This window comes from Pogona vitticeps, chromosome 5, assembly GCF_051106095.1.
Source record: "Pogona vitticeps strain Pit_001003342236 chromosome 5, PviZW2.1, whole genome shotgun sequence".
NCBI classification, from domain to species: domain Eukaryota; kingdom Metazoa; phylum Chordata; class Lepidosauria; order Squamata; family Agamidae; genus Pogona; species Pogona vitticeps.
This window is the reverse complement of record NC_135787.1, coordinates 159,587,387-159,602,021: the sequence shown is the minus strand read 5'-3', so window position 1 is coordinate 159,602,021 and position 14,635 is coordinate 159,587,387. Positions and strand designations below refer to the sequence as shown.

The following is a 14,635-nucleotide window of genomic DNA, read 5'->3' as shown; positions in this document are numbered from 1 at the left end:
CCCGAGTAGATATGGTCTAGAGGGGCGGGGTATAAATTTAATAAATAAATAAATAAATATAAATAAATATTACTAATAAATAGCCCCTGGTTGAATTGAAAATAAGTAAACAAAAAGTGATCTAATGTGAAATATAAAATATGATATGATTGTGATCTAATGAACCTGAACAGAGACCATCTGTGATTCTGAGTTACCCTTTCATGTTGTTGTTTAGTCGTTTAGTTGTATCCGACTCTTCGTGACCCCATGGACCAGAGCACGCCAGGCTCTCCTATCTTCCACTGCCTCTCGGAGTTCTGTCAGTTTCATGTTGGTTGCTTCGCAGACACTGTCCAGCCATCTCATCCTCGGTCGTCCCCTTCTCCTCTTGCCGTCACACTTTCCTAACATCAAGGTCTTTTCCAAGGAGTCTTCTCTTCTCATCAGATGGCCAAAGTACTGGAGCCTCAGCTTCAGGATCTGTCCTTCCAGTGAGCACTCAGGGTTAATTTCCTTTAGAATTGATAGGTATGTTCTCCTTGCAGTCCAGGGGACTCTCAAGAGCCTCCTCCAGCACCACAATCCAAAGGCATCAATTCTTCGGCGGTCTGCTTTCTTTATGGTCCAGCTCTCACTTCCATACATCACAACAGGAAAAACCATAGCTTTGACTATTCGGACCTTTGTTGGCAAGGTGATGTCTCTACTTTTTAAGATGCTGTCAAGGTTTGTCATCGCTTTCCTCCCCAGAAGCAGGCATCTTTTAATTTCGTGGCTGCTGTCTCCATCTCCAGTGATCATGAAGCCCAAGAAAGTAAAATCTGTCACTGCCTCCATATCTTCCCCTTCTATTTGCCAGGAGTTGATGGGACCAGTGGCCATTCTCTTAGTTTTTTTTATGTTGAGTTTCAGGCCATTTTTTGCACTCTCCTCTTTCACCCTCATTACAAGGTTCTTTAATTCCTCCTCACTTTCTGCCAGCAGAGTGGTATCATCTGCATATCTGAGATTGTTGATATTTCTTCCGGCAATCTTAATTCCGGCTTGGGATTCCTCCAGTCCAGCCTTCCGCATGATGTATTCTGCATATAAGTTAAATAAGCCGGGGGACAATATACAGCCTTGTCGTACTCCTTTCCCAATTTTGAACCAGTCAGTTGTTCCATATCCAGTTCTAACTGTTGCTTCCTGTCCTACATATAGCCGCTCAGAGTGGTATAGATTTACCAGATGAGCGGGATATAAATCAAATAAATAAATAAATAAATATAGGTTTCTCAGGAGAGCATTGCGAAGGCCCGCGGCGGGTGTTGACGCCGCGGGCCTTCATACCCTTTCATACCCTTTAATAAAACTAATTCTGTTATTGGCAGCGTGAAAGTAAAGTTCTTTACTGTGTGGATAAGAGAAATCCACTGGTGGCAGCGAGAGAGAAAGAAGGAACGTCACCAGTGTGGACCTGGGTTGAGGGAAACTAATAGGGACACGGAGTGTACATAACAATGCCTTCCAAGGAACCATAGGTTTCCTGCCTGTGTCGAGTAAAACAAGATTCTTTCCGGTCTATTAGCCTTGTGGTGCAGTGGCTAAACTGCAGTACTGCAGTCAAGGATCTGCTCTTGACCTGATTTCGATCCTGATAGGTTCAGGTAGCTAGCTTAAGGTTCATTCAGCCTTCCAGCCCTCTGAAGTTGGTAAAATGAGTGCCCAGTTTACTGGGGGGCAAAGTGTTGTTCACATGACTATGTTGTAAACTGCTCAGAAAGTATTTCAGCACTGCGGAGCAATATGTAGGTCAAAACAACAAATAAACAAAAAAGATATATATTAATATGGATCAGATGATCTTTGGAATTTTATGTACCACACTACATCATTCTGGCTAATTAATAAGCATGGTGTTACCAAATGAAATGGCTGACTGCACTTTAATCAGATCATGATGATGTGAAATCTGATTTCTACAGGTGCCAGAGCTGTCACAAGAAAATTTGGATGTGCTGCATTGTGTTCACTGTATGCTAAAGACATTGTGCCTGCATATTTTCATTATTTGCTGGTTCCTGCATTCTCCTTAGAAAAACTGCAACCTGAGCAGGTGAGTATGGATTATCCTGCTATATCTTTGTTCGTTTCCACCTTTGCCTAATGATTTTACCAGAGCAGGTTGTAATCTGAATGTCAAGGGGCAAAGTTCAGTCTACAGATCACCTAAAGCAGTGGTTCTTAACCTTGGGTTACTCAGGTGTTTTTGGACTACAACTCCCAGAAGCCTTCACCACCAGCTGTGCTGGCTGGGGTTTCTGGGAGTTGCAGTTCAAAAACACCTGAGTAACCCAAGGTTAAGAACCACTGACCTAAAGAGCCTTCTAACTTGGATGCTGTTTCATGGTTTGATGTAATTTGTAGAAAATATGTCTATGCAAAGCCTTATTTCAGAGATGGGAGGAAATGAAAAGCATCAAGCGGAGTGATGATGATTGACAAGAGTAATATTTGCTACAATGCCACAGGCAGATTCTTGTATCTTACTAATTGTATAGTAAATATAATCTCTGCTGGCCCTACCATTAGTCAGATTAAGACTGCAAATGAAGCACATGGCTTGGTGCTAAAAGTGCCCAAATGGTGAGACATTTCATTTATAGTCTTACTACAGGTAAGGTTTTAGATTTTGTCCCTCAGTTGACTTGGGGCAACCCAGGCCCTGTAGCAATTGCCATTGAAGCCTTCTTACCACATAAGAACACCATCCTCAGTGATACCATTTGTCAATCCTTCTTCTATAATACCTGACAGTGGTCATTATAATTTTTTATGGAATGATCCAAAGAGATTTTTATTTTATGGCAAAAGAAGGTCCATTCATGGGAGTTGCGATTTTATTTGCTTTTTAGTTTTGTTTAGTGCTCACAATCGTCGTTATTAGGCCTCTGGAAAAGTATAATAAACTAGCAGAAGTATAATAAACTAATTTTATCTTCAGTAAAGAAATATATAAGGAGGAAAATTTGCAAAAATACATGCTCTTGTTGAGTGGACCATGCCTGTGACAAAAGAAGAACATTACTTGAAACTTTCACACAAAACCTGCTAATAGTCAAAGCTGCACCATGAAATGACATTGTGATGTAATTTTATTAGGCTTTGGTTCTTGAAAAATGGTCTGCAGTCCAGATAATTTGCCCTAAGGACATGTAATGCCAGCTGTTATAATCACAAGGATAGACATTCTTCTTGCACCAGAGAAGATTTAAGTGTTGTTGAACTATGAACCCCATTATCCCTGACCCGTGACCAATCCCACCAGGGATGGGATTCTACAGTATGGGGGGTGCAAAGGTTCACCACCACAGGACTAGATGGAATTGGCCACCAGACTCATCCATTGATAATGAGATGGGGTGACCCAGCATTGATGCAGTATTAAAACAGAGGTGGCCTTCTAGATGTTTTGGTCTGTAACTCCAATCAGTCCCAGCCAGCATTTCTAAAGTTAAATAATTATGGGAATTGTAGTTGAAAGCATCTGGAGGGCCAGATTTTTCTCACCCCTGTATTGAAGCTTCCCCCCCCCCCCAGTTCTTTAGTCTTGCTGCTGCAGTATTTAAGGGTCTTCAGTGAGCATTGGGGAAGTTTTCCCCTTCCAGAGCATGATGCCTTACAGGACTCAGTACAACTATTAATTCAGACTCTAAGAGGAAAAGGTCATTTATTGGCAGTGCCATTACCATCTTCCTACATCATCTCTGGCCATCTATTTTTGCAGCTTAGCTTCAGAAAAACATCAGGGGGAGAGTGGTTGCCCTAAATCACGTAGGACATTTGTGACTTTAATCTGAAATGATTGTCTTCTATTGACAGGTTTTCCAAAGGAAAATGCAGCTGAAGTTCCAACACGCCATTGGGAAACTCAGCACAGGGCCATGGTGGCAGAAGTATAGAAAGTGCCTTTTCTGCCTGAGTAATCTCTCCCTTGGAGTCAGCAGTACCGTGCTGCTGTTTTATGCCCTGGCCTGGGAATTTGGGAACATTGTCAATCTTCCAACCAAAAGAATTGGCTTCTTCAACTTCTGCCTGTGGGATGAGGAAGCTGGAAAACTGGGCTGTTTTGTTCTCAGTGACTTGGAGAAAATGAACATCAACTCGTCTGCACTGATGTTGTCCAGGGTCTTTGTTTATATCACACCAGTCCTGTGCCTCTTTGCCTTCACCACAGTCTTACAGGCCTTGTGCTTTAAAGACAGAGTTGGCTGGAAACTTGCCCGTTTTCTTTTAGCTATTTGCAGTTTAGTGCTGCCCATTGGTGTTGCTTTGTTTCTCCTCTGCACTGCTAAGTGGATTAAAGTCTCTGAACTCAGTGCAGTTTTTGCAGCCCTCCTTGGGGCTCAGATTTTGCTGTTGGTCCACCTGATCATTATTGTCCTGTACCTTGCAAAGTTGAAAGACCCACTTCCCGAGGGAAAGCTGCTTTCTGAGAAGAGTCTTCCATAAGAACATGAAGCATGTGCTTAGTATTATAAATTTGGGAGTGGGATAGAAGAATGAGTGGGTGAAGCAACCACACTATCCTTCCAAGTCCCCAGGGAAAAGAAGCCTGTGTTTGCCATATTAAAGAGGAGTGTCTTGAGAGAGAGGTGGTATTACTGGCCACACACGTTTCTATATACTTCTGGTTCTAATGCTGAGACTTCCTTAAAAGAAACACAGTATGTAATTCTTTAGAAGTCAACTACAGCTTCGGAGTATTGAAAGTTTTCTTGGTGCCAAAAGTGGCAAGCTGTTAGTAGGAGGTAAGCTATTAGGTATCCACAAATCTTTGCTTGATTTACAGACCAGCTGTTGTTTGTGTTATCTAGCTCTCTTTCCTGTCCCATATCTCCTGGCCATGTGCAGAGGGCAGAGAGAGAACCGGGGGCTTCTCATTTAAGCAGAGATTTCACTGTGAGAAACATTGCACATCCTGTCAGCCACTTGGAGAGTTGCATCGTCACTCTGCTCCTCCAAACTAGTAAATGTCAGGGAGGAGAGTTGTCTATGGTTGGGTATGAGGGGAAAGTTTTCAGATAGCAGTGTTACCCAGTTGCAAAGGAGGAGTGGGTTGCCTCTTCTTGTATGCAATAATTTAAAGTGCAGCACTCCTGTTTTTACATTCGCTTAAAAATAAGCAAAGCTTGGAATATTACTTTTTAACTCTTAGTTCCATTGTTAAGCAACAGAAAAAAATAACTTGTCACTAACATTGCTGGGGATTTTAGAGTAACTCTGTGTTGCTCGTTACATTTAATGCTACATTATTTGTTGTGGGGAGCATGTTGCTGCTTACCTTAAGTATGCTAGGTGGTAGGGCTGCTCTGATTTTTATATAAACAAGGATCTGGACTGCTCACATCCATACAGGGCCCCACCTGTTGTGGCAAAGCTTGAAATAAGCTGCTTGGTACTTCTGACTTCTCACAAATGCAGCATTCCCAAGGAAGTGTTCAAAGCCTTGTTGCACTAGCAGCACAACATCCTTGTTTTAGATAAAATACTAAGCAACCCAGCCATCTTGTCTACATAAGCAGCAAAAGTACCCTTCCTTCACGGCTGCTGTAATAAGTAAAATATTAAAAGTTGGCGGTCCTTATATCCTTTAATGTGAGCAGTTCCTTCTTGACTGTGGAAAATAACTCTGCAGGTAACTTTACTGATAACTTTACAGTTACTTCCAAGCTATGCAAATAATGGTTTTGAGGTTGTGCTTTATATCTGGGATAACAGTGCCTTGGTGACAGGTGGATGTGTCTGTCACCTGCCACTGCACACCTGAGAAGGGTTTCTTTTTGCCTGGGTGCCTATTGAATATGAACAAACGTTAAATACTCATTTGGATTCTGTAATAAACATAAAATTCAAACTGAAATGTTGCTCATTCTTACCAAATCAGTCGAAGAACAGAATGCATTTCCAGCAAAAGCTTGAGGGTGAGGGACTATAGTGGTTCAGAGGTCATTTTTCAGATCTACAGGCAGCCTGAGGGCTACACACTTCCAACAGGCTAACAGGCATATAGTAAGTTGTTGTTTTTTAAAATGTAACATAGTGGTTATGTACTGTAAGAGTTGATAGTGACTGGAAAATGAGTTAAATTGAACACAATTTAACTGAGAAAGCCTCTTTGTATGTATAAAGGTAAAGGTTCCCCTTGACCTTTTTGGTCCAGTCATGTCCGACTCTAGGGGGCGGTGCTCATTCCATTTTTCAAGCCCACACTTGTCCGACGACAGTTAACATTGTCACGTGGCCAGCATGACTAGGGAATGCTGTTTTACCTTCCCACCGAGGTGGTACCGATTTATCTACTCGCATTTACATGCTTTTGAACTGCTAGATTGGTGAGCTGGGATAAAGCAACGGGAACTCACTCCGTCGCGTGGATTCAATCTTACGACTGCTGGTCTTCTGACCCTGCAGCACACAAAGGCTTCTGCAGTTTAGCCCACAGTGTCACCACGTCCCTTTTGTACGTATAGTCACCCTTTTAAAAAGTGGGTGTATTAGGGGCTCCAAAATTGCAAGGGCCCTGTCAAAATGCGGCAACATTATTTTCCACATCTCTTGCTAGGAGACTGGAAGGAGGGCAGAGGAGATGGCAACAGTCATTTTAAAATGTGGAGGGATGGTGGAGCTGCAAAATGGCTCTGGGACCTGACCCTGCTATACCACTTTCAGATGTCTCATGGGACTCCTTACATTAATTCATCCACGTTCCATAACCAATCTTATCAACAAGGTCATTGCAAGCTGCACAGTCCCAGGAAGCCCCCATAAGAAGGAAATGGTAAACTACTATTGAGTATTTACCTAGAAAACCCTGGAAAAGGATCACCATTAGTCTGAATTAACAGCATGCAATTCTTACTTGCCTAAGACCACCCAGTGTGGGGCTAGTGAATGTTTGGCTTTACTGATATTGGTGAACTACAACACTTTTATGATCCCTCACTGTTGATTGTGGTGGCTCAAGTTAATGGAAGATGTTGTCCAGTCACTAATACAATAATATATCAACGTAAAGCATACAGGAATTAAAATACATTTTAACACCGAGCTAAAGCCAGTGTTCCCAGGTAAGGAGGCTGCTTCTGCTGTAGCTTTGGAAAGGTGGGGAGGGGGACGTCTAGCATAACATTGATCAAGAAAGGCTGAAGGAAAATCAATGGTTCTTAAAACAAGTTCTATCACTGAAGAAAATGGGGATGAAGTAGGATAGATTGCTTGCAATGCAAAAGCAAAGCAAAAAAAGAGTGATGCTTATATACCACCCCATAGCAATTAAAGCATTATTTGGTTGATGCACAGTTCAATTATGCAGGTTACACATTGCCCCCGCAAACTGGTACTTAATATACCAAGCTTGGAAGTATTAAAGGCTGAGTGCTGGGATCAAATGCACATTGTGAGCAGAGTTTTGACTGCAGTACTGCATTTTATCCACTCTTACCACCATTCAACCATAAAATTGGAACGATCAAATAAAATCCACAGTAGAAGATAAACCAAATCCTGGATATTTAGAGAGAAAGGAGTAAAAGGTGAAAGATTTATATGATCTGAAGAGAAACCAGAGAAAAGAGGGGAAATAAGTTCAAATATTTTGTGCTATTTGGGGTAATTTGTTGAATTTACTAGTGAAAGGAAAGGGGAAAGCCTTTAAACAACAATCAATACAATTTTGGAAAGGCAAATCATATTAAAAGTATTGTTCTAAAGAGTCCCGTGGGTATGGGGTGCATGGTAGTTTAGATCAGTGGTTTTTAACCTTGGGTTACTTAGGCGTTTTTGAACTGCAACTCCCAGAAACCCCAGCCAGCACAGCTGGTGGTGAAGGCTTCTGGGAGTTGCAGTCCAAAAACACCTGAGTAACCCAAGGTTAAGAACCACTGGTTTAGATTGTGTAGTTAGTTTTTTGCACTTTTGTATTTTTGTTCTAAAAACATAAAACAAAAAAGAGAAAGACTATTTGTTGAAAAGTCCCAATGCGTTTCAGCCAGTTAATTATGTCATGGAGTTCTTCATGGATAGTAATATTCACAATAGTCCACCAAGACCTATGAGAGTCCATTTCCAAACGTCATTAAGTAGCTGCTTAATTGATCAGTGCCATATGGCAGTTTTTCTCCTATCCCTGGAGAAGGAAACCATTTGTATTTGATGCTCAGAGGTTGAGCAGAATCTACATGTTGCTTTTTCTTTTTAGTATGGAAAGAAGTGTGGCAGCTGAGGAGGAGGTATTGCAATTCATTATTTATTATCATTTATTCATTTAAAATATTTTACCCCGTCTTTCTCCTTAAAAGGGACCAAGGTGGCTTACATTATTTAAAAGACAATATTTAGAAGCTAAAAACAGTAAGTATACAAATATTTTTAAAGAATTCAACAATTATATTAAAATGGTAAATAAAATCAACACTAAAAAGACGTTTAAAGCAGCAGGGCACAACAATCCCATTTTTAAAAACGTCCTCAGACCATCAGTCACAAAGGAAAAGCCTGACTGAAGACAAAGGTCTTTGCCTGCTTGCGGAAGGACAGCAAAGATGGGGCCAATCTGTTCTTCAGTAACCAAGGTTCTGTTCCTTTGAGTGAAAATAAACATTCTCAAGAAATCTAGAAGGCAATTTCACTGTCCCAAAGTCACGGGATGACGGCATACCATTCCTCCATGTGATATGAGCAAGGTCAGGAGCAGACTGGGAGACTCCTTCCCTTTAAAGCAACCCTGGTCTCTAGAAGTGGTTTCTGATGTTGTCTAGGATTCAAAGTTAAGTAAAGAAGATCTCCCTGACATATTTTAAAGCGTCATCGTCATCTTTCTCCTCTGATTCAGCCTTCTTGTTGCCACTTAGCGTACACCACTCCTTTGGAGGCTTGGACCCCGCAGTGGGGCTTGGAGTTCGGTCGCTGCCACTCTCTGCCCTCCGCTGGTGACTCACCGGTACTTGCTGAGTCGCTGGGACCTCATCTTCTGAGGATGCTGCCTCCGTTTCCTTGTCTTTGCAGTTCTAGCAATAAAACGTGCATATGTAAGCGTATGTTCCCGCAAGTCTGGAGCAGCCTCTTGGAGCAGGGGAACTTCTCTCTCTTTAGCTCTTTGGGCAACAGTTCCAACTCCTTCTAATTAGCCCTGTCAGCTGAGGCTTATGGGACTCGTGGGCCAAACTATTTGGAGGGCCAGGGCTTCTCACCCCAGAACTCATGACACATATAGTTCCTAATAAAGGAGCAACGGCATTAAGATTCCTCTCTAGTACCTTCCGGGCTAGTGAGGAAACAGACACATGTTGAAAAGGGTTTGAGTATATCTACAGCCCAGATCCCTATTTTCAAAATTACAGTAACATGCAATTCTTAATCGCCAAAGAGCCAGGCTGGAGCCATCCACTGTGCTTGTCATAGAAGGGGAGCAGGGAAGATCAGTGGTTCCCAACCTTGGGCCCCCCAGCTGTTCTTGAACTAAAACTCTGAGATGCCTTCCCCTGTTCTCGCCAAGATTTCTGGGAGTCGTAGTCCAAGAGCATCTGGGGACCCAAGGTTGGGAATCACTGGTTTAGACCCAGCACTGTCCAGAGAGCATGAAGTGGTGGAGCAAGGATCAATAAAACAGCAGCAACCCCCATAGGTGAGTAGGGCAAAGCAGAAAGAGTTTAGAATTTGGGCAGCCTACCCCCTCTGCGCTTACATACCTCAGCCAAAAAACAAAGAGCTATGTCTACCAACTCTGCTTCATTCATGCAGTAAACAGTCTCAAGCCTGCAAAGAGAAATATATACTGTGACACCTAAAATAAGCAAAAGGCAAAGGAGAAAAACATATACTCATCTACAAGAGAATGATATGACCGGTGCAAGAAAGGGTAAAGCTACTACAGAGAATGACCAAAATCCTGTTGCTTAGCATCTCTGTTTCCAACCCATAGAGCTAGCGTTTGTCCGAAGACAATCTTCTGTGGTCAAGTGGCCAGCACAGCTAGACACAGAACGCTGTTATCTATTTATCTACTCGCATTTTTACATGCTTTTGAACTGCTGCGTTGGCAAGAGCTGGGAGCTGGGCAGGAGCTGGATTCAATCTTATGACTGCTGGTCTTCCAACCTTGCAGCACAGAGGGTTCTGCGGTTTAACCCGCAGCGCCACCACATCCCCTACACCAAAAGAGTACTGGATATCAAAGATTATTTAGATAGGAAGCATTTGTGGGTGGGCGAGTAGGATGTATTAATTAAACATATGAGAAGGCAGCTGAGACGGGATTGGGCTGTAGTTCCATGCATGAACTTTTACGACCGACCAATACAAGAAGCATTACAGCTGGCACCCACAATCCACACAAACGTCTGTGGCAATAGCTGTTAGTTCAAAGAACCAGCACAATCAGAGCAGAATCTGGAAAAAGTTAGTTTTTTAGACTGTAACTCCCAGAGTTCCCCAGCTAGGACACAGAGGGCCAGGTCCATGATGTAGTGCAGCAAGAGCAAGCAGGAGCACATTAGGAGCTTTCGAACCGCAAGAATGATGGCAAAATATCTGTCACACTGCTCAAGTTTCCATCTTCCCTCCAAAATAAGCTGCAGTCTACACATTAACTGGTGGTGGCGGTAAGTTTCTGAAGCCATGATACAGTATTGTGAGCAATCTATTTTGTAATAAAAGGGAGAGTGGTGAACTGGATGGAGTGATGGAATGGGACTCAGGAGGCCTTGGTTCAAATCCCTGCTCATCCACGGAAACTCACTGGGCGAATGGAACTGGCAAGACCACTCCTTCGCCTTGAAAGCCCTATCAGGGTCACTATAGGTTCCAACTTGACGGCACATAACAACGCCAACATCCTATTTGTAATACAGAACACTCTGGGTTAGCTTCTTCTTGAACTGGCAGTTCAAGCACATTAGCCTTACAAAAATCCTGCTCTTTGTGGAGATGCAAACATTAGAAATGGCTTGTCAAAACAGCTGCCATTTTTGGAGTCTCTTCAGGGGGCAAGGGTAATGGTGGTGGTTGTGCATGGCCACCTGCATCTCACAATGCACTACTGGCTTAAGTCCAATTCTATCTTCTATGGGTTGAATTTGGCAGCATGAACAACTTACCTGGGGAAAGCTGCCATTTTCCTTCTCTTTGGCTTTGCTTCAGCCTCTTGCGCTGGCTCGGCTGCCCTTTCTGCCATCCATGCTGGGAGGATCCTCCTCTTTGCAGCTTCAGGAGATGCCATTTCCTTCTGTTCAGGAAAAGAAATGGCTTTCACAATAGGAAAAGCTTTTGTGATGATAAGGATTCTGTATCAACCTCCTTGTACTCTTGTATCCACGTCAGGCAGCCTGTCGCAACTCTTTAAGTACATCTATTCATACCCATTTGCAGTTTTTTATACTGTCAATCGGTTTGGTACTCACAATAGTCCCTCAAAAATGACCTCATCACAGTTATCCTTTGGTCACATCCAGGAATGAGAAGCCTCCAAGATTTTCACCAATGAATTCAAGAGATGCTATACAAGGATCTCCCCCTGCATTTACGATCACAAGGATCTTGTGAAGTAGTTCCCCTGTGGGTTTCACTGCTCAGTCATTGGTGTATCTTCCAAGTCCACAGCACAGAGTGCATTACGCGAAACATCAGGTTGTCTGCAGTATGCTGTCAAATGGGACATATTGGGAAATTCAGTGTTTTCAGTGCCTTAATTTCTGATCCACCCAACCACTGCAAAGTGCTGTTTTCACTATTTGCTAGTGAACTGTAATATTACCAGGACTGCATTCTTCCACATTAACCTGTCTATCAACAGAGTCATCCAGGAGTCTCTGGAGAAGTTAAGTAGGCAGGCAACAGGGCCCCTTAGAGAACCTTGTCCTCCAAGACATGATCACCTAGCTCTTACTGAAGACACAGTAAAGTCCATTCTCTTGTTCTAAGCTTTTTCAGGAAAACTCAGCCTCCATTTTTTAACTAATGGTTTTTTTTAATCTGAAGGAATAGGATGAAATAGAACTATTAAAATGATCCCATCTACGAACATAAGTGTTTCAATGTGTATTGTGTGTAGTCACTATTGAATCTGTATTTTAGTTTTAATTTTGCTATTTGTAATTTTTCTTTTATTAATTAGAAGAAGAACAACATAAGTATTTCCAGAGCACAAATGTCTGCCTGAACAAACATGGCCATTAAAGCAGCTGACGGTACAATCCCTAATTTGGTTTTTCACTAGGGTTTCTCCTTCAAGCAAAGCAGGAAGCATTGCCTCCTGAAGGGAGATATAAAGTAAGCAAAGTACAGAGTATCTCTAGATAATGGGTTAATAAAATCAAGCATCAGGCAGATGGGTTGCTCCAATCTCTTGCGTTGGTCACTAGTCCATCTATAGTAAGAACAGAAGAGCAAAAGTGCTTAAGAAGTATATGAGAAGCCTCAAGGTGGGCTGGAGGGCGAGGGGAACCTCTGAGGGAGGAGAGAGAAAGAGCCAGCTTCCCATTAGTTATATGTATAAGGAACACCTCCTCTGAGCATCTTGTTTGGACAACTCGGGGAGTCTTGCATTGGGCATGGACAGCTACCATATCTACAGAAATAATAAGATGGGCATGCAATCAAGTCAGTTTTGGCACGGCAACTCTTTCTAGGGTTTTCTAGAGTAGACAAAGCACTCAAGAGATAGTTTACCATTCCCTTCGTCTGAGGGTACCCTAGAACTGTGCAAGCTTGCCAAAGGCTACACAAGGTGGCTCCTCTTCTACATCATGCAGTGGGGAATCAAACTCCTAACCTCTAGCTCCACAGTTGATGCCTACCTTATGAGCTACCCAGCCAACTAAATCAGTTCTATGTCTAATGAACTGATTAAGCCTGAATCTACAATTAGTCCCAGTCAATTAATTAAGGAAAATTATGAGAACATTTGCTACTCAAAAGCTGATTAGAATAATAGTGGTTGAAAAACACGAGGCAACTGTTCAAAATGTACTGAATTCCTCTCTCTTTGAATACCTATTTGGGTTGACAGATAAAGGACCTCAAGAGGAGTCCTGTTGCTAGGGGACTGGGAAAACTGGAGCCAGATGTCGGTTCCCAATGCACTGAGCTATTCAGCTGTTAATTACCTCTAGCAACCTCCCAAGGCTTAATTGTGTACTGGGTAGCTGGTGAATTCTGAGGTGCAGACATGCAATAGAACAATCTCCATGGTTGCTGCTGCCACCTACGGGGGCCCCCAAAGGAGAGTTCAGAAAGGCTGTCAGCTACAGTATGTTGATACACAGAAACACACCAGTTCAAGCAATTTTCACCTCTACCAAGAGCTGATTCTAATGGATTTTAATCACCCTGTGTAGTTCAAGTCAGGTCAGGCTACTTTCTGTTTCCACAGGACTAGCTCACAATACATTATTACCAAGAAAATCCATCTCCTACTAGGAGGACTGCAGTTAGGTTCAGAAGAAACAGGAAAACCTGTGCGATGTGGGAAATGCCACTATTGTACCTCCTAGTCAAAGAGTCTCGGTGCGTCGGTTCCACTGCAGGTTCTTACTCCACTTCAACAATGAATTTATGCAAGATAATGGTATCACATGGAAGAGGCTAGCAGCAGCAGCACAAAAATGGCATGCAAAGCATGTACTCTGTAGGGGAAAATGCAGACATGATTTTAGTGAAAATGGGATGGAACTGCCTTTTCATTCTCCCACCCTTGTCTGCAGTTTCCAAAGATTCACTTTTTTCTACTGCAAAAACACAGAGACAGGAAGCTACGCCGTTATCTAAACTAACAATAGTAAAAAGCATTCCGATCATGCTGTTGCCATCATCCTCTGCAAACATACTGGAGACGTGTTTGTGGAGCTGGCTGAGCTTACACAGGGCAACAGGAGTTAGGCTTACTCAGAAATACACCTTCCCCTTCCCTGCCCCCCCCCCATGCTCAAGGGAGCTTACTACTCCCAGGCAAGCCCTCAACGCATAGGGCTGCATTTTCAGTCGGACTCATCCCCGTTTGTACACTGAGGAGTGACTTACTTACTCTTCAAGTATTATGAACCAAAAAACAAGAAATAAGTCAACTAGAGATCATCCAGCTGTTTACTTGCTTGGCGACTCCTCTGGAAATACTTTCAAATCATCTGAAGAAAGAAGGAATTCCACTCAGATACAGCCCGTTCATAAACTGCAGCTCCCCGTTAATATAAACCGAAGGAAAGAAGTAACAACCTTTTGACTGTAACTCTTCAAGGTCTGGGAAACAAGCACTTCCTGTATCAGGTGACAATGGACTCCACCTCCTCTTCGTCCATTGGCTAGCATTCTCTGTGACGTAGCAAAGCAGACTGAGGAGCTGTTAGCCTTAAAGGAGCCACAACACTTTTGGATATTCAAGGAGTGATGTTGCCAGCTCCACACCTGCAGTGAATTTCCCTGGCTGAGCAGGAATTCAAATCCAGGCCTCCTGAAACCAAATCCCTTGCTCCAATGGCCCCCAACCTTAGCCCCCAGATGTTCTTGAACTACAACTCCCAGAAGCCTTCACCACCACCTCTGCTGGCCAGGATTTCTTGGAGTTGAAAGTCCAAGAACATCTGGAGGCCCAAGGTTGGGGACCACTTCCTTACTCTAT

At 42.9% G+C, this 14,635-nt stretch overlaps 2 protein-coding genes across 4 annotated transcripts; one reads left to right on the top strand and one right to left on the bottom strand.

Annotated features, from left to right (window-relative positions):
* The first annotated feature begins 224 nt into the window (after positions 1-224).
* Positions 225-5,887, top strand: TMEM140 (transmembrane protein 140). Its single transcript, XM_073000212.2, has 3 exons — positions 225-473; positions 1,950-2,080; positions 3,847-5,887. Exons 1-3 carry the CDS (start codon positions 311-313, stop codon positions 4,474-4,476), a joined length of 924 nt encoding a protein of 307 aa, XP_072856313.2. The 5' UTR covers positions 225-310; the 3' UTR covers positions 4,477-5,887.
* Positions 5,888-8,256: 2,369 nt separating this feature from the next.
* On the bottom strand, positions 8,257-14,412 carry CYREN (cell cycle regulator of NHEJ). 3 transcript variants are annotated; one of them, XM_078376081.1, is made up of 5 exons: positions 14,045-14,412; positions 13,508-13,646; positions 11,121-11,248; positions 9,714-9,780; positions 8,257-9,032 (listed from the first exon to the last, which is right to left on the bottom strand). In XM_078376081.1, the coding sequence occupies exons 3-5, from the start codon at positions 11,240-11,242 to the stop codon at positions 8,793-8,795; spliced, it is 429 nt and encodes a 142-aa protein (XP_078232207.1). In that variant the 5' UTR covers positions 11,243-11,248; positions 13,508-13,646; positions 14,045-14,412; the 3' UTR covers positions 8,257-8,792. The 3 variants fall into 3 exon arrangements, with proteins under 3 accessions (XP_078232207.1, XP_078232208.1, XP_072856317.2); XM_078376082.1 differs by lacking the exon at positions 13,508-13,646 and having other exon boundaries at positions 14,045-14,287; XM_073000216.2 differs by lacking the exon at positions 14,045-14,412 and having other exon boundaries at positions 13,418-13,535.
* Between the last annotated feature and the right edge of the window lie 223 nt (positions 14,413-14,635).